The following is a 27,217-nucleotide window of genomic DNA, read 5'->3' on the forward strand; positions in this document are numbered from 1 at the left end:
TTTACAGAAGAAATAAAACTGTCTTGTTCACAGATGACATGATCATCTATGTAATGAAAATCCAAAAGAAGCGACAAAAATACTAAAACTAATAAGCAATAATAGCAAGGTTGTAGAATACAAGGTTAATATACAAAAGCCAACTGCTTTTCTATATACTAACAATGAACAAATGGAAATGGAAATTAAAGACCTAATACTAATTACATGAATATCCCCCAAAACAAAATGTTTAGGTATAACAAAATAGGTACAAGATCTATATAAGGCAAACTACAAAACTCTGATGAAAGAAATAAAAAAAAAAACTAAATAGAGATAGTCCATGTTCATGGATATAAAGTCTCAATATGGTTAAAATATCAGTTCTTCTCAACTAGATCTATGATTCACTGCAATCCTAACCAAACTCTCAGCAAATATTGACAAACTAATTCTTAAGTTTACATGGAGCAACAAAAGACCAGCGATAGTCTACACAATATTGAAGAACAAAGCTGAAAGACTGACACCACATGACTTCAAGACTTACTATATAAAGCTAGAGTAATCAAGACAGCATGGTATTGGTGAAAGAACAATAGATCAGTGGAATAGAATAGAGAGCCCAGAAACAGATCCACATAAATACAATCAACTGATCTTTTTATTTTATCTTATTTTAGAGAGAGAGAGCACATGAGCAGGGGAAAGGGTCAAAGAGAGAGAGAGAGAGAGAGAGAGAGAGAGAGAGAGAATCCTAAGTGGGCTCAACCAACATTCAGCATGGAGCCCAATGTAGGGCTTGATCCCACACCCTGGGATCACGACCTGAGCAGAAATGAAGAGTTGGATGCTCAACACACTGAACCACATAGGTGCCCCATACAGTGATCTTTGAAAAAGGAGCAAAGGCAATACAATGGAGAAAAAATAGTCTTTTCAAACAATGGTGCTGGAACAACTAGACATGCACATGCACAGAAATGAATCTAGACACAGACTTTACACCCTTTAAAAATTTAACCCCAAATGGGTCACAGACCTGAATACAAAACACAAAACTAAAATTCCTAGAAAATAACGTAAGATAAAACCTAGATGACCTTGGGCTTGGTGATGACTTTTTAGATACAACACTAAGACACAGTCAAGGAAAGAAATGGTTGATAAGCTGGACTTTATTACAATTAAAATATCGGTCTATGAAACACAGTGTTGAGAGAATGAAAAGACAAGCCACAGACTGGGAAAAAACAATTCCATTTTTTTAAAATGTTCATTTATTTTTCAGACAGAGCACTGTACAAGCTGGGAGGCAGAATGACAGGGAGACAGAGGATCCAAAGCATGTTCTGGGCTGACAATAGACAGCCTGATGCAGGGCTCAAACTCACAAACTGTGAGATCATGATCTGAGCCAAAGTCAGATGCTTAACTAACTGAGCCACCCAGGCACCCCTGGGAGAAAAATTTCAAAAGACACACCTGATAAAGAACCATTACCCAAAATATACAAAGAACACTTTTTTAAAATCCAAGTTAGTTAACACATTGGGTAATAATGATTTCAGGAATAGAATTCAGCGATTCATCACTTACATATAACACCCAGTGATCATCCCAACAAGTGCCCTCCTTAATGCCCATCACCCATTTAGGCCATCCCCTCAACCTGCCAGCAACCCTCAATTTGTTCTCTATATTTAAGAGTCTCTTATGGTTTGTTTCCCTCTCTGTTTATTTTTTTATTTTTTTTTAACGTTTATTTATTTTTGAGACAGAGAGAGACAGAGCATGAACGGGGGAGGGTCAGAGAGAGGGAGACACAGAATCTGAAGCAGGTTCCAGGCTCTGAGCTGTCAGCACAGAGCCCGACGCGGGGCTCGAACTCACAAACCGTGAGATCATGACCTGAGCCAAAGTCGGCCGCTTAACGGACTGAGCCACCCAGGCGCCCCTCCCTCTCTGTTTTTATCTTACTTTTGCTTCCCTTCCCCTATGGTCACCTGTTTTGTTGTTTCTTAAATTCCACATATGAGTGAAATCGTATGATACTTGACTTTCTCTGACTTATTTCGCTTAGCACAGTATCTCTAATTCTATCCATGTTGTTGCAAATGGCAAGATTTCATTCGTTTGGATCACCAAATAATATTCCATTGTATAGAAATATATACTATGTCTTCTTTATCCATTCTTCAGCCGATGGACATTTGGGCTCTTTCCATACTTTGGCTATTGCTGACAGTGCTGCTATAAACATTGGGGTGCATGTGCCCCTTCGAATCAGCATGTTTGTATCCTTTGGATAAATACCTAGTAGTGCTGGGTTTTAGGGTAGTTCTATTTTTAATTTTTGAGGAACGTCTATACTGTTTTGCAAAGTGGCTGCACCAGTTTGCATTCCCACCAGGAGTGCAAAATGGTTTCTCTTTCTCCTCATCCTTGCCAATATCTGTTGTTGTCTGAGTTGTTAATTTTAGCCATTCTAGCAGGTATGAGATGGTATCTCATTGTGGTTTTGATTTGTGTTTCCATGATGATGGGTGACGTTGAGCATCTTTCCATGTGTCTGTTAGCCACCTGGATGTCTTCTTTGGAAAAATGTCTATTCCTGTCTTTTGCCCATTTCTTCACTGGATTATTTGTTTTTTGGGTGTTGAGTTTGAAAAGTTTTTTATACATTTTGGTTATTAACCCTTTATCTGATATGTCATTTGCCACTATCTTCCTATCTTCTCTCATTCCATCAGTTGCCTTTTAGTTTGGTGATTGTTTCCTTTGCTGTGCAGAAGCTTTTTATCTTGATGAGGTCCCAATAGTTCATTTTCGCTTTGGTTTCCCTTGCCTCTGAGGACATATCAAGTAAGAAGTTGCTGCGGCCAAGGTCAAAGAGGTTGTTGCCTGTTTTCTCCTGTAGGATTTTGATGGCTTCCTTGTGTTACATTTAGGTCTTTCATCCATTTTGAATATCTTTGTGTATGGTGTAAAGAAGCAGTCCAGGTTCATTCTTCTGCATGTCACTGTCCATTTTTCCCAACACTGTTTGCTGAAGAGACTGTCTTTTTTCCACTGGATATATTTTTTTTAATTTATAATGTTTATTTATTTTTGAGAGAGAGACAGAGTGTGAACAGGGGAGGGGCAGAGAGAGAGAGGGAGACACAGAATCTGAAGCAGGGTGCAGGCTCTGAGCTGTCAGCACAGAGCCTGACACAGAGCCCGAACCCATGGACTCGGTGATCGTGACCTGAGCCAAAGTCGGATACTCAACCGACTGAGCCACCCAGGTGCCCCTCCATTGGATATTCTTTCCTGCTTTGTCTAAGATTAGTTGGTCATATGTTTGTGGTCCATTTTGGGGGTTCTCTATTCTGTTCCATTGATCTGAATGTCTGTTTTTGTGCCAGTACCATACTGTCTTGATGATTACAGCTGTGTAATACAGCTTGAAGTCTGGAATTGTGATGCCTCCAGTTTTGTTTTGTTTTTTTTTAACATTACTTCGACTATTGAGAGTCCTTTCTGGTTCCACACAAATTTTAGGAATGTTTGTTCTAGCTCTGTGAAGAATGCTGGTGTTATTTTGATAGGGTTGCACTGAATATATAGATTGCTTTGGGTAGTACTGACATTTTAACAATATTTTTTCTTCCAATCCATGAGCATGGAATTTTTTCCCCATTTTTTGTGTCTTCTTCAATTTCTTTCATAAGCTTTCTATAGTTTTGAGTGTACAGATTTTTCACCTCTTTGGTAAGGTTTATTCCAAGGGTTTATTACGGGTTTGGGTGCAACTGTAAATGGGATCAATTCCTTGATTTCTCTTTCTGTTACTTCATTATTGGTGTATAGAAATGCAACTGATTCCTGTACATTGATTTAATATCCCATGACTTTGCTGAATTTATGTATCAGTTCTGGAATTTTTTTTGGTGGAGTCTTTTGGGTTTTCCACATAGAGCATCATGTCATCTGTGAAGAGTGAAAGTTTGACTTCCTCCCTGCCGGTCTGGATGCCTTTTATTTCTTTTTGTTGTCTGATTGCTGAGGCTAAGACTTCTAACACTATGTTGAATAACAGTGGTGAGAGTGGACATCTCTGTCGTGTTCCTTAGGGGGAAAGCATCCCCATTGAGGATGCTATTAGCTGTAGGTCTTTCATATATGGCCTTTGTGATCTTGAGGTATGTTCCTTTTATCCCTACTTTGTTGAGGGTTTTTATCAAGAAATGATGCTATATTTTGTCAAATACTTTTTCTGCATCTATTGAGCAGATCATGTGGTTCTTATCCTTTATTTTATTAATGTTATGTATCACATTGATTGATTGCAGATATCAAACCAGCCCTGCATCCCAGCAACAAATCCCACTTGATTATGGCAAATAATTCTCTTAATGTATTGTTGGATCTGGTTTGCTAGTATCTTGTTGAGAATTTTTGCATCCATGTTCATCAGGGAAATTGGTCTGTAGTTCTCCCTTATAGTGGGGACAAAGAACTCTTAAATAAGAAAAAAAAATGGGGCCCCTGGGTGGCTCAATCAGTTAAGTGTCTGGCTTTGGCTCAGGTCATGATCTCATGGTTCATGGGTTTGAGCCCTGCATCAGGCTCTGTGCCTAATTCAGATGTCTCTCTCTCTCTCTCTCTCTCTCTCTCTCTCTCTCTCTGCTGCTCCTCCATTCACACTCTCTCTCAAAAATAAACATAAAAAAAAAAAAGAGGGGCGCCTGGGTGGCGCAGTCGGTTAAGCGTCCGACTTCAGCCAGGTCACGATCTCGCGGTCCGTGAGTTCGAGCCCCGCGTCAGGCTCTGGGCTGATGGCTCGGAGCCTGGAGCCTGTTTCCGATTCTGTGTCTCCCTCTCTCTCTGCCCCTCCCCCGTTCATGCTCTGTCTCTCTCTGTCCCAAAAATAAATAAACGTTGAAAAAAAAAAAAAAAAGAACCTGATTTTTTTTTTTTTCTCATTAAACTTTTGTTTTAATGGGTCTCAAAATTCTGCGACAGATTTTTGGTCAAGTTGTTTCCATTAAAAAGTACTGGTTTTAAAAACTAGTAACTTAAAACTGCCACACACACATACAAAACAAATGGCCCACAAAACATTCTTCGTTCCTTCTGAAGGTTTTACGATGCATTTGCTATCATTAACCATTCTTTTACTATTAAATGGCCAATTGACACAAACAGTTCTGAGACCGTTCTTCCACCACTGATTGAGACTGGAGTGGCAGAGATAATATTCATTTAGTCTCCTGAGCTTTTTGGGAAGACTTGGTGACTTGCCAGCTCCAGCCGCCTTCTTATTCACTGCTTTGATGACACCCACAGCAACCACCTCATATCACGAATAGCAAAATGGCCCAGGGGAGGATAGTCAGAGAAGCTCTCAAGACACACAGGCTTGCCAGGAACCATATCAACGATGATAGCATCACCAGATCTCAAGAACTTGGGACCATCTTCCAGCTTTTTTCCAGAATGACGATCAGTCTTCTCCTTCAGCTCAGTGGACTTGCAGGCAATATGAGCTGTGTGACCATCCACCACAGGTGCATATCAAGTGCTGATCTGGCCTGGATGGTTCAGGATAATCACCTGAGCTGTGAAGCCAGCTGCTTCCATTGGTGCATCATTTTGCTATCACCAGCGACACTGTCACAATGAACATCTTTGACAGATATGTTCTTGACTTTGAAGCCCACATTTTTCCCAGAAAGAGCCTCACTCAAAGCCACTCAAAGCTACATGGTGCATTTCAACAGACTTTCCTTCAGTTGTAACACTGACTAGAGCAAAAGTGACGACCATGCCTGATTTAAGAACACCAGTTTCCACTTGGCCCATAGGGACAGTACCAATACTACTAATTTTGTAGACATCCTGGAGGGGCAGACATAAGGGCTTGTCAGTTAGATGAGTTGGTGGCAGAATACAATCCAGAGCTTCAAGCAGTGTGGTTCCACTGTCATTGCCATCTTTATGGGTGACTTTCCATCCCTTGAACCATGGCATGTTCGCACTTGGCTCCAGCATGTTGTCACCATTCCAACCAGAAACTGGCACAAATGCTACTGTGTTGGGGCTATAGCCAATTTTCTTAATGTAGGTGCTGACTTCCTTAATGATTTCCTCCTATCTCTTCTGGCTGTAGGGTGTCTCAGTGGAACCCATTTTGTTAACACCAACAATAAGTTATTTTACACCCAGTGTATAAGCTAGGTCATGCTCACAGGTCTGCCTATTCTTGGAGATACCAGCTTCAAATTCGCCAACACCAGCAGCAACGATCAGGACAGCAGAGTCAGCCTGAGATGTGCTTATAATCATATTCTTGATAAAGTCTTTGTGTCCTGGGGCATCAATAATGGTCACATAGACTTGCTGGTCTCAAATTTCTACAGGGAGATATCAATGGTGATAACCATGTTCATTTTCAGCTTTCAGTTGATCCAAGACCTAGGCATACATGAAGGAGCCCTTTCCCATCTCAGCAGCCTCCTTCTTAAATTTTTCTAAAGTTCTTTTGTCAATCCTGTCACATATATAGATCAGATGACCAGTAGTGGTAGCCTTGCCCAAACCTACGTGTCCAATGATGATGATGTTGATGTGGGTCTTTTCCTTTCCCATTTTGGTTTAGGTTTAGAGGTGGTTTTCATAACACCTGCGTTCTGGCAACAAACCCACTGTGAGAGAAGCCAACCTGAGTTTAAAAATGGGCCAAACATCTTAACAGACACCTCACCAAAGATATACAGATGGCAAATAAGCATATGAATAGATGCTTCACATCATATGTCATCAGGAAAATGCAAATTAAACTAATGAGATATGGGGGTGCCTGGGTGGCTCAGTCGGTTAAGCATCCAACTTTAGCTAGGGTCATGATGTCAGTTTGTGAGTTGGAGCCCTGTGTTAGGCTATGTGCTGACAGCTTGGAGCCTGGAGCCTGTCAGATTCTGTCTCCCTCTCTCTCTCTCTGTCTCCCTCAAAAATAAATAAACATTTTTTTTAAAAGTATCAGATTCTTGGTTTTGGCTTAGGTCATGATCTCATGTTTCGTTGAGACTGAGCCCCGCATCAACCCCACACTGGGCGTGAAGCCCTTAAGATTTTCTCTCTCCCTCTGCCCTTCCCCTGTTCATGTATGTTCATTTTCCCTCTCAAAAAAAAAAAAAAAAAAAAAAAAAAAAAAAAGAAGTTTAAAACTTATGCCCACATAAAAACTTGCACACAGATGTTTATAGCAGCTTTACTGATAATTGCTAGAACTTGGAAGCAACCGAGATCTCCCTCAGTAGGTGAATGGGTAAATAAACATCCAAAGGAGTGCTAAAAATTCAATGCTAAAATGAGATGAGCTATCAAGCCATAATAAGAAATGGAGGAGGGGCACCTGGGTGGCTCAGTCAGTCAGGCGTCTGACTTCGGCTCAGGTCATGAACTCATGGTTCATGAGTTTGAGCCCTGCATCTGGCTCTGTGCTGACAGCTCAGAGCCTGGAGCTTGCTTTGGATTCTGTGTCTCCTTCTCTTTCTGTTCCTCCCACACTTGCACTCTGTCTCTCTCCCTCTCTCTCAAAAATAAATAAAGGCTAAAAAAAATAAAAATAAAAAATAAAAAAAAAACACATGGAAGAAACTTAAATGCACTTACTAAGTTAAAGAAGCCAGTCTGAAAAGGCTACATACTGCATGGTCTCAACTGTCTGACATTCTGGAAAAGCAAAATCAAGGAGACAGTAAAAAGATCAGTGGTTGCCAGAGGTTAGGTGGGTGGGAGGGTCAAACAAGCGGAACACAGGATTTTCAGAACAGTGAAACTACTCTGTATATAATACTACAAGGGTGGATATGTCATTATACTTAAAATTTTTAAATGTTTATTTTTTTGAGCTGTAAGCACAGAGTCTGACACAGAGCTCAAACTCACAAACCGTGGGATCATGACCTGAGCCGAAGTCAGACGCTTAAATGACTAAGCCACCCAGGTGCACCAGATATATGTCATATTATAAATTTGTCCAAATTATGGAATATACACCAAGTAAACTGCAATGTAAACTATGGTCTCTGGGTGACAATGATGTTTCCATGGAGGTTCATCAGTTGCAACAAATGTACGACTCTGGTGGGAGATGTTGATAATGGGGAAGGCTATGCATGTGTACAGTCAGATAGTATATGAGAAATCTCTGTAAATTCTGTTCAGTATTTCTGTGAACCTAGAACTGCTCTACAGTCCGTTTAAAAAAATTCAAACCAGTCATATTACTTCTAAACCTCAATAAAGTGTTCTTCTCAATACCAGTACAATGGAAAAATCATCTCAAATATACTGCAAAAACAATCACAAAACATAAATCATAGGAAAAAAAAATTATCTGTAGAACTCTAAATGGCATTCATCCTAGGCATTTCTTTTTATAACTCAGAGAACAAAATATTACTGTCCTCTACAAATTTATAAGCCCAAAACCTTCATCTAACATATTATAGCTGCCATCACCTCCTCCTTCCCTGTAGGTTTTCAAAACTAGTTCCACTTTGAGAGCTAGGTAATTTGTTTTACCCTGATGTTGTATTCAAGTGGCTGAAGACAAACACATCACCCATGGAAATCATATACAGACTTTATATAACTGACATGCAACTTCATGTAGACAATGACCATAATTGTCAATGACCTCTAGAAGAATGACCATTATGGTTTTAAGACCTGTCAATGTAACATTTAACACAAAGTACCTTAAAGGTGATTCATGTTGATACTTTGTATCAGAGGATACATTTTCATCAATTAGCTGAAAAAGCAATCTCTTAGTTTTAAACACACACACAAAAAACAGAGTGCTTAGACCTAACAATGTGAAATATAGATTGGGCATTCAAATTTAGAGATTAAAAACACATTTATAAATTTTTTAATATTAACAACTAGTTATTCATATTTTTGCTTTTTCTTTAGCACACACATTTCAGTTGAATAAAATACTCTCTGTAACAAATTATAATAACAAACAATATACACCAATACAACAATATACATCAATATACTACATCATAATAAAACTGAAAATGGAGAAGGGAATGAATAACATCCCCTGTATTTTGTTTCTTCCCTTGTTGTAAAACACCATATAAGTGAGGAAGATTCCTGAGTGGAGCTACCCATGAACAGCAGCAATGGCAATGATAATGGCAACGAGGAAAATGGGGGGCTGGCTCATGTACTTTCCTCATCCTCTATCTACCATGGAGACATGGAGGAGATTCTTTTGAATGCACAACAGGAATTAGGACAGAGCAGTTTAAGAGGAAGTGATTACTGTGACAGCCCTTCCCCATAAGAAGATGAGTAGATTTTCTGTTTGATGTAGAAATGCACAGCAGCAGAGACCACAGCTCTCAGTCAGAAGTAATAAAAGAAAAGAAAGAAGTTGATGCTTTGAAGGAAAGTATAGACTGTATGTCTGACTGATCCTGTAGGCCTGAAACCATTCCCCTGGGGAGTTAGTTCCTCTTCAGGCACTCTCTGTATCTTTTAAGCATGAGGAAAAGAAAAAACAGGAAGAAGAGGGGTATTTTCTCTGCACACTCTCTTCATTCCATCTCTCTTCCTTCCTCATGTTTTGTCTTTGGAGCTAGGCATCTATACTGAAAATAAATGAGCACACCTCTGCTAGAACCTACTGAGGAAAAGAAAAGGCCCCTGAAAAGTGTGAGACCTGTGAAGTAGTGTATTACCATAGTAGTTTACTTGAACTTGAGACCATGACAAGCCTGACCCAACCTACCACCCTATTTTTACATATCCAAGTTCCAGTAACTCTCAAATCCAGTATTTTATTCAAACTCTGTTGAGGCATTTTACTAACCTCATTCCCTCTTTAGCCTATGACACTTTAGAATTTCCTAGCAGTTGGCTGCTGTCTAGCAAGGGCTTCTTTTCCCACAAATGCCACCAATAGATTAAAATTTTGGCAACAATGTTATTGTCTTTTATTACCACCAGACTAAGACCTGCATCATTCATGGTATAAATTTTACTCCTGCAATGTAACTACCACCTATTTCTTAAAACGAAATCAGGTTAGCAAATGATAAGATGCTTTGTTGTTTTATTTTGTTTTGTTTTTCAAGACAAAGGCAAGCTTCTCTAAGTTTGAATTTACAGTTATTAAAAAAGAAAAGAGGGGCACCTGGTTGGCTCAGTCAGTAGAGAGTATATGACTCTTAATTTTGGGGTTGTGGGTTCCAGCCCCACATTGAGCCTAGAGCTTACTTAAAAAAAACAAAAACAGGGGTGCCTGGGTGGCTCAGTTGGTTGAGCGTCCGACTTCGACTCAGGTCATGATCTCACAGTCTGTGAGTTTGAGCCCCCCATCGGGCTCTGTGCTGACAGCTCAGAGCCCGGAGCCTGTTTCAAATTCTGTGTCTCCCTCTCTCTCTCTGACCCTCCCCCATTCATGCTCGGTTTCTCTCTGTTTCAAAAATAAATAAACGTTAAAAAAAATTAAAAAACAAAACAAAAACAAACAAGACATATACACACAAATATCCAGGGCAATAAAAAAATATTTTAAACCAAAAACTAAGAAGAAATTAAGATATAATAAAATGGAAAGGGAGATACAACTCCATACATTGTAAAGATTAAAAGAAAGGATTTTTTTTTTTTTTTTTTTTTTTTTAAAGAAAAGCAGACTGCCACATGCAGCACCTCATTCAGATGTGTCTGGAGTCTTAGAAGCTAGACTACCATATGTTCTCCTACAAATGGAGCTTGAGAGCCTGTTTGGAGGCTCTAGCAGTGGAGTGCGGCCATTCCTACACCCTTGACAAAACGGCATCCTCTTCAACCCAGTGTGCAGCCTCAGGAAATGCACATGGAGCATTGAGGGAGGAAGGGGAGATGGGCCTAGCCAGCTAGATCAGCCAAATCAGCCCTGGTGATCAATAGGGTGACAGATGTTGCAGCCAGATTGCCTTCCCATCCAAAAGAGAGGATATTTTTGAGACACTTAGAAATCTGTACGCTGGGGCACCCAGGTGGCTCAGTCGGTTTAGCATTCGACTCTTGATCTTGGCAGGTCATGATCTCATGGTTTGTGGGATCGAGCCCCATGTTATTAGCACAGAGCCTGCTTGGGATTCCCTCTCCCTCTCTCTCTGCCCCTCCCCTGCCTGCATGTACTCACCCTCTCTCTCTCTCTCATAAACTTAAAAAAAAAAAAAAGAAAGAAACTTGAATGCCAACAGGATATTTGATGAAGAAATCATTTTTAACTTTTTTGATGTGATAATGGTAGTGTAATTAAAAATAAAATCTTAAGTGGGGCGTCTGGGTGGCTCACTTAGCTGAGCATCTAACTTTGGCTCAGGTCATGATCTCACAGTCTGTGAGTTCAAGCCCTGTGTCAGGCTCTGTGCTGAAAGCTCAGAGCTTGGAGCCTGCTTTGGATTCTGTGTCTCCCTCTCTCTCTGCCCCTCCCCTGCTCACGCTCTGTCTCTCCCTCTCTCTCAAAAATAAATAAGCATTAAAAAAAATTAAAAAAGAAAATAAATTCTTGAAACAAATAAAACTAAAAAAAATAAAAATAAAATATTTATTTTTTAGAGATACATACTGAAAAAATTTTTAATTCCGCTATACTTAAAATACAGTGCTGATTAAAGTGCACAATATAGTGATTCAATTCTATATATTACTCAGTGCTCATGATAAGTATACTCTTAATTTATCCTCCCCACCTATTTCACCCATCCCCCCACCTCCCTACATACTGAAATTTTTATAGATAAAAGTATATGATGCCTAGATTTTGCTCCAAAATAATATTAAGAGACATGACTAGGGTGTGAAAAAAGCATAACTAGCAATGTGTTAATGGCTGTTAGGGCTTAAATGATGGGGGTCATTATACTATCTTATCTATTTTCATACATGTTCAAAATTCTCCAACATAAAATGTTTATTAATTTATTTATTAATTAATGTTTACTTATCTATTTTGAAGGAGAGAAAGAGAGTGCAAACAGGAGAGGGGCAGAGAGAGAGAAAATCCCAAGCAGGCTCTGTGCTATCAGTGTAGAGCCAGACCCGGGGCTTGATCCAACAAACCACGAGATCATGAAAAGCTGAAATCAAGAGACCTGAGCTGAACTCGAGTCAGATGCTGAACTGACTGAGCCACCAAGACACCCTAAAATGTTTTTTAAAAGTAAGTGGTATAAGACAATTAAGAAATAAAAATCCACTGTATTCTCCTCCAAAAATAATAAATAAATAATAAATAAATAAATAAATAAATAAATAAATAAATAAATAAAAGGGTATTATGAACAGCTCTATGCCAATAAATCTGAAAATCTAGGGATAATATCCAGAAAAATTATCGAAAGTTGACAGGAAAAACCAGAAAACTTACCCCAAAGAAAACACCAGGTGATTTTGCAGGCATGATAAGGCACAATAAATTAAACCTCATATATACTATTCCAGAGTATAGAAAAAGAGGAAACACTCTTCCCTTCCCAACTGTATATTTTACGAAGCTAGCATATCCTTAGGGGCGCCTATGTGACTCAGTTAAGCATCCGACTCTTGGTTTTGGCTCAAGTCATTATTAGGATGTCCCTGGAACCACAGTGGAAGGGACAGCCATCTCGCCAGTGCAACCCAATGGAAAGCCCCAAGCGGCGCGCCAGAACGAACTGAAGGTCAACCAATTATCCAGCGCCAGCACAACCCAACGGAAAGCCCAAAGCTGTGCGCCAAAACGAATTGGAGGTCAACCAATCACCAAGCGACAGCACAACCTGGCGCGGAAAAAGGCCCACGTGGACCTAAACTGTGAACCGCTGCAGCTTAAAAACCCTACCCCACCACACCCGGCACGACTTCCCTGACTCTCCTCTCTCTCCTCTCTCTCTCTCCTCTCTCTCCTGTCTCTCCTGTCTCTCCTCTCTCTCTCTCTCTTTCCCTCCCTCCCTGAGTCACGGAACCTCGCCCGAGACCTTAGTTCCCAATAAAGCCTTTGACTGCTAAAATTTCTTAGCCTCTGACTCCTGTCTTTACCCTGCCAGAAGCCTGACCCTAACAGTCATGATCTCACGGTTCCTGGGTTTGAGCCCCACACTGGGCTCGCTGTTATCAGTGCAGTGCAGAGCCTGCCTCAGAACTTCTGTCTCCCTCTCTCTCTGCTCTTCCCCCACTCACATGCACATGCATGCACATATTCTCTCTCTCTCAAAAATAAACATTAAAAAAATTTTTTAACCGAAGACATACAAGAAAATTACAAGCCAACCTCACTCATTTAGACTGATACAACTAAATGGTAAAATAATTAAAAGCACTCATTTTAACATCAGGAAAAAGACAAGGATGAGTTTTAATACCAATTTCATTAATACTGTACTGGAGATTCTGATTAGTGCAATAAGTGTAATAAATAAATTTAAAAGAGACTTGTCAAGGAAAAAAATTATCATCATTCACAGTACGATTGTCAAAGTAGAAGACCAACCCAAAGAAACCTGGAGATAAATAATGAGGATAATCATACAGTTCAACAAATTTGCTGGATATGAAATCAATATGGAAAAGTCAATTTGATAAGGGTACCATAGCTGAGTAAGATATCAACACTAGGGAAAACTGGGTGGAGGATATACAGGAACACTTTACACAGTTTTGTGAATCGAAACTTATTACAAAATAATCTTATTTATTTTTTTTTTAATTTTTTTTTCAACATTTATTTTTGGGACAGAGAGAGAGACAGAGCATGAACGGGGGAGGGGCAGAGAGAGAGGGAGACACAGAATCGGAAACAGGCTCCAGGCTCTCAGCCATCAGCCCAGAGCCCGACGCGGGGCTCGAACTCACGGACCGCGAGATCGTGACCTGGCTGAAGTCGGACGCTTAACCGACTGCGCCACCCAGGCGCCCCAAAATAATCTTATTTTAAAAGATTACAAACGATTTTAAAAATTAAGAAGTCTGATAATATTAAGTATTAGAGAAGATGAAGAGCAACAAAAAATTCTTATGTACTGCTGACAGAGTGTACGTTGGAAAACCACTTTGGAAAATACTTTGGCATTATCATGTAAACTGAACATGTCTATACTCTTAGACCCAGAAATTCTACTCCCAAGTATATACTCAGAGAAACTCGTATACATATGTATAACAATGTTCATAACAGCAATATTTGTAATAGCAAAAAGGTGAAAATGTCTACTGACAAGATAATAGATAAATAAATTATGTGATATATTTACACAATGGAATACCAAACACCAGTCAATACATTAACCTAGATCATATATTCTCAGTGTGGATGATTTCGAGGGTTAAAACTGGTTTGGCAAGATGGGGGAATCTTAGGTATTACAATCGCTTGTGGCCCTCCAGAAGGCAACAGTACATAAATACACTTAGATCTATGGTATTAAAATTTCATGGGAAAGGAGGGAGATGATTAGGATACAAATGTCTAAAAAAGGATCCATAGGGGACTGAGAAAGAAAAAATAATTCAGAAACAATGACCTAGGACAGTCTCAAGAATGTAACACTGCGCAAAAAAAAAGCAAGTTTAGAAAAATACATTTAATGTGGTATTATTCACATAAAGTTAAAAATGTACAAAGTAATATATTGTCTAGGTATGTGTGGTATATATAATATACATATATATACATACATATATACATGTATACATTATATATATTATATATACCTCATTATATATATATTATATATACTATACATAATTAATATATTATATATATTATATATTATAATATATTATATATTTTATATATACCTCATATATACATATCCTCATTATATATATATATATATATATATATATATATATATATATATACACATGGCTAAGCTATAAAAAAAAACAAATTTCAGAATAGAAGCTATCCTTGTAGAAGCATGCTGGAATCTAGGAGGGGCACATGAAAGGATCCAAACATGTTTGCTGTGTTCTTTTCTTCAAATGAGCTGGCAAATACATAGGCGTTCACTTTATTATTCCTCTTATTTATATGTTTTTTGTTAGTACAAAATGTTTCATAATTAGAACTACTTAAAAGAACTATTTAAAAACACCACCTATCACATTACTCTAAGTAAAATATTAATAGCAAAACTGTATTAATAGTCTTGCTTTGCTATCATCACGCAATCAATATTAAATAATATTAAATGATAATATTGATATTAAACCTATGTTGATAAAAACAAGCACCATGAGTAGCTTAACCTTTTTTAAAAGATAAGAAAACACACAACAGCTCATACCCAGCCACCTTGTTGAATGATGTACTCTGCAGCATAGTCCTCCAGGTATGTCACACCAAACTGCAGCAATGCACTCAGAGGCTCTTGACCACGTCTTGTCAACTCCAAAAGCATTTGTTGTAGCAAAATCAGAGGCACCAAAATCTTCAATGCAAAGATGAGAGAGTAAAAAACAAACAGAAATTCTTATAATTCATTTTATATGTTGACTACTAGAAAATGATACTTGGATGCATCATTATAGAATCTCACTTTTATCACAATAAAGGAATAAAACATTGACCCCCTACTAGAATGTCTGTGAATACTGCATGTAGATTTTTATACCATAGGGTGGTAGAAATTATCATTATATGAAAATAACTGGGCTCCTGTGAATGTGTGTTTTTGTGAAACATGTACAGGAAATTCACTGAAAGTATTATTTATAATAGCAAAAGACTGAAAACAACCCAACAGGGACTGGTTAAGTCAATTTTGGTAAAATATTATATAGTTGTTAAAAAGAATTAGATTATTTACTGCCCAATCACCAAGACTTATTTTCAGTGAGAAAAGTTACAGGAGAGTGTGTATAATAATGGTACATTTGTGTTTAAAGCGCACGTGCGCGCGCGCACACACACACACACACACACACACACACTTGCATAATGCTATAGTATCTCTGGAAAAATACAGAAAAAACTGGTAATAGTGGCAGTCTAAGAAAAGAAGGAAGTAACTCGTGATAGGGTAGGAAAATAGTTTTCAGTACGTTTCTCTCTGTACTTACTGCATTTTGTACCATGTTCTTTTATTATCTATTTGAAAATAAAAACTTTCAAAATTATCAGCTATTTTATAAAAAGTCATCAAAAATCTAAGGAGGTATTATTATCATTCCAAATAACCTTATTGCTCAATATTTAAAAACCATCAAATTTATAACAGAGTCGTGCTAGAGTCCCTTGCCTTCCAAAAACAGCTGCACACTAAAAAGAACGAACCATTTTCAATTAACCATCTGCATGCAATCCCTTTAGTCTAAAACATCAAGAAGGCTCCACATTCCTGGAAAAGGAATGCAAAAGGAAATGAAACCAATTCCAGTTCCTTATTACTGAATTGCCAAGGTAATAACTGAGGATTAACAAAATATTTCTGCAGAAGAGGACAAACAGAAAAGACAATGAGTTTATAGCCTTACTAATATTCTTTGGCTTTCAAGTAAAAGTAGTCCTGAGGGAATCTATTTCAAAGACTGAAAGAAAGAATGCAACAAACACATATCTTCCTTTTTTAATATTGTAAAAGAACTCCAGTCCAAAATATACTTAAAAACCCCTTAACACTAATGGAGGGGTATAGGGCTATTAGGGCTATAAAGAATATATATATTAGGCTTTCTTCACAATTAGAAAACATGTCATACTATTAAAAACAAAAAAAAAAAACCCACCCAAAAACCTATTGTTCATCTAGATCCAGTATTTTGTCTTAGCGGAAGCAGTAAGGTACAGCTTGTTGATCAGTCTGACTTAGATCATATCAACTTCAAAGGCCTGCGATGTTCTGTACCTCAAAACATTCTAAATTCCCCTAATAATCTACAAATATGAAATATTTTAAAGTTATTCATATTTAAGCTCTATTATGTCTTAGGGAAATGAGTTGTAAACACTTTATACTTGCTATATAATACTTATTTTTATTTGTTCCAAATTTATCTTTCATATATCAAAAAGTAGATGCCCTAGTTTTACTATGTAATCGTCTAGAGATAAATCTGTAATCCTCTTTCACTACTGTCTTAATTTCAGTCCTTAATCATATTACCTCTCGTTCACTATACTTTTTAGGCTGAAATTTACTAATCTTTTAGTCTGTTCTTCACATGGCCATTCTTCCATTGCTTTAATCATTTAAGTTATTCCTTCCCAGATCTTCTCCAACCCAATTATATCTTTCTTGCAACTCAGTAACCAGAGTGCAGAAATGTTATTTTACAGGACTAACAAATTCTAATTGTAACACTCTTGGTGATACATGCTCTATTTTACCTATTTGACATACTATCTTCAAGGACCTATGTGGGGACTTCCAAGCCCACTATCTTTTATGTAACAATTTAGATGGTCTTAATATAGTTAAACTCACTTGCCCTGTAATTTTTGTGATCACACACAAAACTTCATGAGTTATTTCTACAACCAATTCCATCAACTTGGCAACGTACTATCGGCAATACTTATCACCTTATACCCGATAGTTTTTTTTGTGTTCCCCCTCCCACAGTACTAAAGAAAGTGTTTTAAAAAAAACCTGGATCCCCAAGCATCCATACCTAGAAGGTCTCCACTATTCATATCTCTAGGATTCAAAAGCAACCAAATAGTCTTAGTCTTTGAATTCCTCTCTGTAAATCATTTCCTTGCTAAATGATAGTAATCCCCAAAAACATAGAAGTTATTTTTTCCTCTAATAACTTTGGTAAAGAAATGCTAAAGCAATTTTGACCAACAAAAAGGAATACCTCCATTTACTGTCTCCTCATATGTACTACATGGCACCTTCCTCCAATAGGTTAGACTTTGCTAACAACATTATCTTTTTATTAAAGAATATATGAGCTTGCCTGGTGCAGAAATAAAATATACTAGTTTACAGCGTCAAGGGTCTCTTCCAGGAGAATAGATATTTGTGATTATAAAATACATATTTTGATCCATCAATCTACTATTCAGTAACCATGCTATAACTTAACAATTCTAATAAATGTCATATCCCACAAATTTTATCTGTATCTAATCAATTGATTAGGTTTGAATGTTTGTCCTATCTACCTCAAAATAAAATTTGAGACTACCAGGCATTATGTATCACACAGTGTAATGCAACAGGAAATAGGGAACATGACCAATGAGGTATTCTTGCCAAAAAGATTAAACCTAAATATGATTAGGCTTCTAGATCTACCTACCAAGGGAAAGGAAATATAGATACAGAAGAACGTTAAGTGACATCTCAATGATGTCAATAAAATCCAGAAAGTAGGAAATTTAAGAGAAATAACTTGTAAGTAAAGAAAAACACAAGAGAGAGGATAAGCCTACATATTAAAAGACACTTAAGTCACATGTTACATGATCACATTTATATGAAATATCCAGAATAGGCAAATTTAAAAAGACAGTAATGTTGCCAGGGGCTGAGAGGAACAGGAAATGGAGAGTGACTACTACTAAGTACTGGGTTTCTTTATGGAAAGATAAAAACGTTCCAGAATCAGATGGTAGAAATGACTGTACAGCTCTGTGAATGTACTAAAAAAACCACTGAACTATATACTTTAAAATGGTAAATTTTATGGTATGAATTATATCCTAATTTCTTTTAAAAGTAAAGACAAGAGAATTATCAACCAAATGCAATGCATGGGCCTTGTTTGGATCCCAATTCAAACAAATCATCTTAGAAAAATACCTTTAAGAGATAAGTGGAAATTTTTGAATACTGAGTAGATTATGTGATGACAGAATTACTGTTCATATTTTGAGGTAAAATAGTGGTATTATCAGTTGGTTAAAAAAGGGGTATATCATCCTTAAAATACATATTAACATATTTTTGAAAAAAATGATATTTAGGAGAGGCATCTAGGAGGCTCAGTCAGTTAAGCATCTGACTCTTGATTTAGGCTCAGGTCATGATCTCATGTGAGATCAAGCCCCGTGCCAGGCTCTGCACTGACAGCACAGAGCCTGTTTGAGATTCTCTTTCTCCCTCTCTCTTTTCCCCACCCCTGCTCATGCACCCATATGCTCTCTCCTTCTCTCTCAAAATAAATAAATAAAAACTTTTAAAAAATATTTTTAAAAAATGATTTCTAGGGTCTACTTCAAAGTAATCTGCGGGGAGAGTGAGAAGAGTATGGGGGAAATAGATGAAACAAGACCAGCCATATGTTGATACTTATTGAAGCTGAGTGATTTTGCATATGCTTGAAATTTTAATAATAAAGATTTTAAATATTAGTGATTAAATATGCCACTAAAAATTAACCAAGGCAAATATATTTATTTTTATTTTTGCTATTATTTTTCTAAAGTTTATTATACTATGAACAGTACGTACTAACACTATAGCTGGTTCTCTTTTTACAGTTACAATGTTTATTCTATTTTATTATTATTTTTTAAAGATTTTTTTTAAGGTTTATTTATTTAATTTTTTTGAGAGAACGCGTGTGTGAGCAGGGGACGGGCAGAGAGAGAGGAGACACAGAATCTGAAGCAGGCTCCAAGCTCTGAGCTGTCAGCACAGAGCCCAATGTGGGGCTCAAACTCACGAACTGTGAGATCATGACCTGAGCTGAAGTTGGATGCGTAACTGACTGAGTCACCCAAGTGCCCCTAAATATTTTGTTTTTAAGTAATCTCTACACCCAATGTGGGGCCCAAACCCATAGCCCTGAGGTCAAGAGTCGCACGCTCTACCAACTGAGCCAGCTAGGTGCCCCTACAATGTTTAGTTTAACAAAAAGGATATAAGGAGAGTGAGAAAAATAGAAGGCAGTGTGGTGTATCTCTGGATGCCATTTACACTCAAGGTCGAAAAATACAGTGATTATGAATGTGCCATAACCAGTTATGGAATTTTACAAGTAACATAATTATAGTTAGCAGTCCAATGGCACACGCACTTGAGCATAACTGTATTTCTGGCAGAGTCTATACCCCCAAGAAAAGGCAAAGCTAAGCATTTCAAGGCTTTTTCTCTTCGATGGTTGTGTTCTTTTTTCCTCAGAAGCAGATAAGTACATAGGGAAAAAACAATAGCCATGTAGGGGTGGTGGAGAGAAATAAAAGAACGTATAATTTGGAGATAATTACTACATATTATTTAATATTTTGGCACATATTTCAATTATTTTTCTAGTCATACACATACCTACATTTTTCTTAAGTTCATTTATTTTGAGAGAGACAGAGACAGCGCAAGTCGGAGAGGGGCGGAGAGGGGCAGAGAGAAGAGACCGAGAATCCCAAGCAGGCCTGGCACTGTCAGCGCTGAGGAACCCAACTGTGAGATCATGGCCTGAGCCAAAACCAAAGGTCAGATGCTTAAATGACTGAGCCACCTAGGCGCCCCATACATACCTACATTTATATATGTAATTTCTTTTCCTAAAGAATCATAATATTACACCACTGAATTTCCAAAGTGTACCAATTTTTCCTTTACTATGCTTCAAATAAATAGAAAAAATAGTTATAATATTGATCTTCAACTTTGCCATTCATGCTTGTATGCACATTAGGCTAGGTATTCCGTTTGAAAGCATGAGCGTATCTAGGCCTTTGAATGGCATATGCCATTTCTGGGAAATGTATCTGTAGGCTAAGCATTGCTTTCTACAAATAAGTACCCCCTTGGTTTAAAAAGAAGAAATGCATATTGAAGTCATTTCACGATTTGATTTGTTTGCCATTATAGGAAGCAAGCTGGTGCTAAGTATTTTTAAATGATTAAGTAAGCAAGCTTAACAGTACATCTTCCTTCAGGAATGTGTATTAAAATTTTGGAATGGGTGAAAGACTTGGTAGGGGGAAAAAGTGGGTATGACTAAATGGATCTTTATTGCCCTATGATCTATCCTTTCTTTGAAAGTTTCTGAAGAAAAAGCGGAAAGATCATTTTGTTGCATTCCTCCATTCTTGTTTTTAAAAGAACAAGTCTCAAGTCCTATAAATGGCTTGTATTGAATTTTCACATTTGAATTAAAGACTGTTAAACATGAAAAAAAAATAAACTATTAATACAGGTTTGTGACCAACATTTTTCCTCTTCTTTTGATATAAAGAGTATTCTACCAAGATGCTTTTAGAATCCCTGTACAGATAAACTGATATTTAGTTTATCCCTAATGTGGCATGCTCTGTGGACATTTTACTCTCTTCTCTCTGATGGGTGTTTCATTCGAGCTGTCTTTACCTACCAGACAGCCATATTCTTTTCAGCCCTAGAGGACTTAATAGGAGAGTAATAATGGATTCAGCAGAGCAAGTAATACTCTAACTGGCATGCCTCATTTACATGAGGTATTCAAGCCACAGCCATGGCCTTTGGTCCAGATAAGAGACTAAAATGAAGCAGAGAATGGAAAATTCAGATGGGTGAAGACAAAATAATGAAGTCTGGGGTTTACTCAGATTTTTTTTTTAGGATAACCACAGGATCAAGGGGAGGAGAACATACAAGAATTGATTAACAGTCACTAGTCAAGAGTGATAGAAAGATAACATAAAATAGGGGAAGAAGGCTAGTAATTAGGTAACTAAATATGTGTTATTTGATATACTAAGAAATATATCATAACTAAGCTCATTTTTATTTATATAACAAACAAATCTATTTCAAACATCCAAATAAGAGTGTTTTTTTATTCCAAGAAAGGAAATAAAACAAAGTTCTTAAATAAGTTATTTGTAGTTAAATAACATAGTAGAACCCCATCCATAATAGTGACTATTTGAGAACAAGTTCTTAGGTGTTAAATGTAATGTTAATAGTCACTGTTTACTGAGTGCTTACTATGGTGTCAGGCAATGTGCTAAATAAGCATTTAACTATATTATGTCATTTAAATCTAGTAAAATTTATAAGTTGTTATTAGGTCCATTTTATGTATATGAAAATTCAGATTTAGAGGGGTACCTGGCTGGCTCAGTTGGAAGAGCAAGCAACTCTTGATCTCAAGGTTGTAAGTTTCAGCCCCATGTTGGGTATAGAGATTACTTAAATAAATAACAAAAAAAAAAAAAAAAAAAACAAGAAAATTAAGATTTAGAGAGCTTAATGGACTGTCCAAAGATATGCATCTAGTCTGTGGCAAAGCTGATATTTGAAACAAGTCCAGTTACAAAGACTATGATGATAATTATTACACTATAATGTTTCTAAAGCCTGTATTATAAGGTGAATAAAAATAATACTCATCAATTAGGTAGTAAGGTCACATGATTGGACTCATACTATTAACAATTCTGAGTAGAGGGGCAGGGGTGGGGGGATGGGTTAAATAGGTGATGGGGAGGGGCACCTGGGTGACTCAGCTGGTTAAGTGTCCAACTTCAGCTCAGGTCATGATCTCGTGGTTCATGAGTTCGAGCCCCACGTTGGGCTCTGTGCATGGAGTCTGGAGCCTGCTTTGAGTTCTGTGTCTCCCTCTCTCTCTGCCCCTCCCCCACTCATGCTCTGTCTCTGTCTCTGTCTCTGTCTCTCTCTCTCAAAAATAAACATTAAAAAAATTTTTTTTAAATAGGTGATGGAGAGGGGCGCCTGGGTGGCGCAGTCGGTTAAGCGTCCGACTTCAGCCAGGTCACGATCTCGCGGTCCGTGAGTTCGAGCCCCGCTTCGGGCTCTGGGCTGATGGCTCGGAGCCTGGAGCCTGTTTCCGATTCTGTGTCTCCCTCTCTCTCTGCCCCTCCCCGGTTCATGCTTTGTCTCTCTCTGTCCCAAAAATAAATAAACGTTGAAAAAAAATAAATAAATAAATAGGTGATGGAGATTAAGGAGTGCAACTGTTATGATGATATACGGAATATATATGGATATATGGAATTGTTGTCTGAAATAAAAACTTAAATTCAGAGTAGACGTGCCTATTTATAAAAGTAATTCTACTGAATTTTCTTATTCCTAGCACAATATCACTAAGGGCCACACTTCTTCCTGAGCTGAGCCTTCCTATATTGCATCTCCTGAGACTTTCTGCCTTTTCAAGGTGATAAATAGATAATACACTCTGAGATTATGGATAAGCAGTATGGTACAGTGGAAAAAACACGAAAGCCGGGATCAGAAGATCTGAGATCTCAGCTCTAGTGCTGGTTCCAATATTTCCTAACCAAGGGGTCCTGGACAATTCATTTAACTTTTTTCTCTGATTACTCACCTGATGTAACTAAATAAAAAAATAACAAAACAAAAGGTAATAAAGTCCATTCTGCTCTCTGCAGAAGATGGTTGTAACGATCCAATGAGATGTGACATGAGATACCTTGTAAACATAAATGGTATTACTCATTTAAGAGAACCAGAGGAATAAAAAAACAAAAAAACAAAAGAGAGAGACAGAAAGAGAGAAAGAGAAAACCAGAAGAAGTGGTCTCCCATGTGAAGCTCTTATTCTTTTCTACTGCAAGACATACACACAGGGTAACAAATAACCACCTGGAGATAAATGTCATATCCAATATAGAAAAATGAAGAAATGATGGAAAATTGAGAACAGATAGGAAGAGCAGCACACTATGGGACACATATTTTTGGGCCAACCAAAAACTTGTAGCATTAACCAAAAAACCACTTTAATCAAAAACATCCACTTACACAATTGGATTTATGCATTAAATAATGAGCTCTAACAGTTTTCACTTCTATGACGTTAGCAATTTCTCCTGCACTTTATCAACACACTAAAATTTTGTAAGAGAAAAGATAATTTGGTTAATACCTTATTCCAGCCGCTGGCATGAACTGTGGTCTCCAGTGTACATTCCCGATATGCCTGATATGTCACTGGCCTGTAGAGATTTTTTTTTAAAAGTCTGGGTCACAAAGAAGGAAAATTCTAAATTTCCAGATGAATAAATATACAATCACTATTCTGCTGTTGAACTTTTTGCTAAAGTACCCAAGAATATATTCTACATATTGTTTTGTATGAGATGTGGCTTTTAACATTTGGTATGCATTTCTCTTCAATCACTCCCTATAGGCTGAGAGGTACGCTACCAGCTTGGGAAAGCAGTTAACAACACAGCAAGATAAACAATCACACTTTTAAAATAATTGAAACTTATCCAACAGGATTTCCATGTTGCAGATAAACAAACACTTGGGTTATTAAAATAAGATCAAATAGTAATAAAATGATCTCATTAATAAAATTAAAAGCACAAATTTAACTTTTTTAAAAGGCAAAAAATTTAAAACACTTAAAAATTAAAGACACATGTCACTGAAAGACTTCTCCAATTGAGGATATAAGGAGTTGGAATAAACTAGGGCAGTAAATGGAGCTCTATTTTTAACTTGGAGTCTTATGACATAAAATCCTGGAGGGCAGAGATAAGCCTTTCTGATTATTTCCATGTAAGTTCTAGTCATACCAAAATCTCAAATCACTGAAGGATGACAACACTCACTAATTTATTGAGGGTTTTAGGCACTATGTGTAAGACATGGTTGGTTTCATGTACAAATTAACAACAACAAAAAATACTTGGTACCAAGTAGCATATGAAAGCATCAATAGCTTGAATATTAGATTTAATAAAATTTACCTCCCCAACTTTTGTGGGCAAAGTATTAACATATATGTAAAAAAAGGAGAGGAATCTTGCTTTTTATAGGATTTTGAAATCCATTCCAAAGGCATTTCTACTCTGAATCTGGTCTGTGATCTCTTCAGCCTAAGAATATTTAATATTGATGATAGCTACCACTTATTGGCAGCCTACTGTTCAGTTTTATATTTTTATATGTTTATATTTTATATTACCTATTATCATTTTACACATTAGGAAATTGAAGCTCAGAAAAGCGAAGAGACTATCCCTAATCCACACAGCTGGCAAGCAGCAATGTAGGAATTCACACCCAGCTAGCTCTGGGTCCAAAGGCCACACTATTCGTATTTTAATTAGGATTGTGACACATGACACAATAATGTCTAGACACTACATACAGCTAATGACCATTTGAAATGTGGCTAGTGACTGGGGCACCTGGGTGGCTCAGTTGGTTAAGTGTCTGACTTCAGCTCAGGTCATGATCTCACGGTTTGTGGTTTAGAGTCCCACATAGGGCTCTGTGCTGACAGCTCAGAGCCTGGAGCCTGCTTTGGGTTCTGTGTCTCCCTCTCTCTCTCTCTCTGCCCCACCCCCACTTGTGCTCTGTCTCTCTCTGTCTCTCAAAAATAAATAAATGTAAAAAAAAATTTTTTTTAATTTGAAATGTAGCTACTGATGTATTGAAAATGCAATATGCACACTAGATTTCTAAGACTTAGTAAGGAAAAAAGAATGTAAAATAGCTCATTAATATTTTTATATTGAGTACATGTTAAAACTAATATTTTGAATATATTGGGTTAAATAAAATATATTAAAAATCTCAATTTTTAATATGGTTGCTAGAAAACTTTAAATTACATATATGTGATTTGCATTGTATCTATTGTACAGTGCTGGTCTACATACTTCAGAAAATAGTTCTGATGACACAGGTATCATTCTTTTATACAGGTCAATATCAAATTAATACTACAGTGATGCTGCAAGGAGGTAAGATGCATGGGTGACCTCTTTAATAAGATGTTATGTACTACCTTCCTGATATTACATTACCATTAAAGTACGCTTAGAATTTCTTAGAAGCCCTACACTAAATACCAGGTAGTTATAAAACTTGAACTTGATACTTGATAGTTATAAAACTTGAACTTGATAGTCTACCTACCTATATTCTCCCTGAAGCTTTACTTGTGTATATCAGTCCCTTCACTTCCTTTCCTGAGCTGTTTGAGGCTGCTGTGGGTCACAGTAGTCCTTATTGGTAGTTTGTCTATCAGGCTAGAGTACTTTAGCATCCTTCAGAATGAAACATGATTTGAATCATTATATGTACACACATATATGCACATAAAAGATCCAGCAGATTAAAATATTCAAAGAAAATTTAATACATAGAAAAGCAAGTAGCTGAAAAATCAGCCCTATCTGATGAGCTATTTGAACAGAGCAAAGAAGAAAAAGGGGCAGGAGGAAACCTTTTCAAAATGCTGGTGCTTGACTCTACGAAGCATTCTGGATTAACTTCCTACTTGAACAAAACTGTTTGGAGTAGGTGGTATTTTCCACCTTAAATATTATTCTCACCAACCTGTTTAATACTTCTAGTCCATCATCAATTAGCTATTTTTAAGGTATTAGTAACAGAGCTTAACAACTTTCAAGAGTAAATTACTGAAAAAAATTTATTCATAAAGAAGCCAGACTCTGATTGGTACCAGAGGTACCGATTTAAAAAATAATTATGTCAAGGGCGCCTGGCTGGCTCAATCAGTGGAACGTGTAACTCTTTATCTCAGGGTTGTGAGTTAGAGCCCCACATTGGGTGTAGAGATTACTTAAAAATAAAATCTTAAAACAAACAAATAATTATTTCAGTATTCAGGGTTTGGGCGAAAAAAATCACCAAGTATTCACCTAAATGTGTATTTTAAAATATAATCTACTTTGCAGTGAGAAGATATCAGTATTTCCTCTAGATTATGAAAAGGATGCCAAAAAAAAAAAAATACTTTACCTATATAACACTGTTCTTCAGAGTGTTTATAATATCCCAGTAAAGTTGAAATTAATAGGTGGGGAAATTTAGACATAGAAAGAAATGGTTTTCTTAAAGCCACTAATAGTTTATATCCAAGCTAGAAATACAATGTTTTCCCTTCTACTACTCAGTTATTTTACTCCACATCCCAATAGCTTCTAAAAATTGTTTTGTTTTTGGCAAAACAGTAGGTTTCTTCAAATCTTACATTAACCCTTGATATATAAAATACATGAAAAGATAGCTATTCTGGTTTAAGAAGCAGGAGAAGGCCTAACAAGTTCCACCCACTCACCCCATCCCTTACCTTCTCGGAGCCCCTAAAGGCTCCACAGAACACTCTAAAAGCTACTGCTGTCCATCCAAATTTCCTATCTATTTTCTGACACCCATAATCTTCTCTTCACATTTATATAAAATTAAGAAAATCCAAACATGATTTTCATTTCAGTGTCCTACACGTAATTTGGATTTTTACATTTGCTCATGTCACCAGAATATGCAGAAACAAACTGAAT

General features: G+C 37.1%; 1 protein-coding gene and 2 pseudogenes across 16 annotated transcripts in view; 1 reads left to right on the forward strand and 2 right to left on the reverse strand.

The window, feature by feature from the left end:
* The window catches only part of BCL2L13 (BCL2 like 13), a 92,361-nt gene that overhangs the window by 24,899 nt on the left and 40,245 nt on the right, over nt 1-27,217 (reverse strand). For 6 of the 16 annotated variants that reach the window (XM_045061134.1, XM_045061132.1, XM_045061131.1 and 3 more), the window contains 2 exons: nt 23,818-23,911; nt 15,318-15,461 (listed from right to left, as the gene is read on the reverse strand). In XM_045061134.1, the coding sequence (XP_044917069.1) occupies nt 15,318-15,461; nt 23,818-23,911 (238 nt within the window). Of the gene's footprint in view, nt 1-15,317; nt 15,462-22,016; nt 22,040-23,817; nt 23,912-25,826; nt 25,889-27,217 lie in introns of those variants that run through there. The other 10 variants (XM_045061133.1, XM_023256581.2, XM_023256583.2 and 7 more) reach the window with 7 other exon arrangements.
* Nucleotides 4,918-6,810, reverse strand: LOC109501410 (annotated as a pseudogene).
* LOC123386793 lies at nt 9,113-9,658 on the forward strand (annotated as a pseudogene).

Source organism: Felis catus, chromosome B4 (assembly GCF_018350175.1).
Source record: "Felis catus isolate Fca126 chromosome B4, F.catus_Fca126_mat1.0, whole genome shotgun sequence".
Taxonomy (NCBI): Eukaryota; Metazoa; Chordata; class Mammalia; order Carnivora; family Felidae; genus Felis; species Felis catus.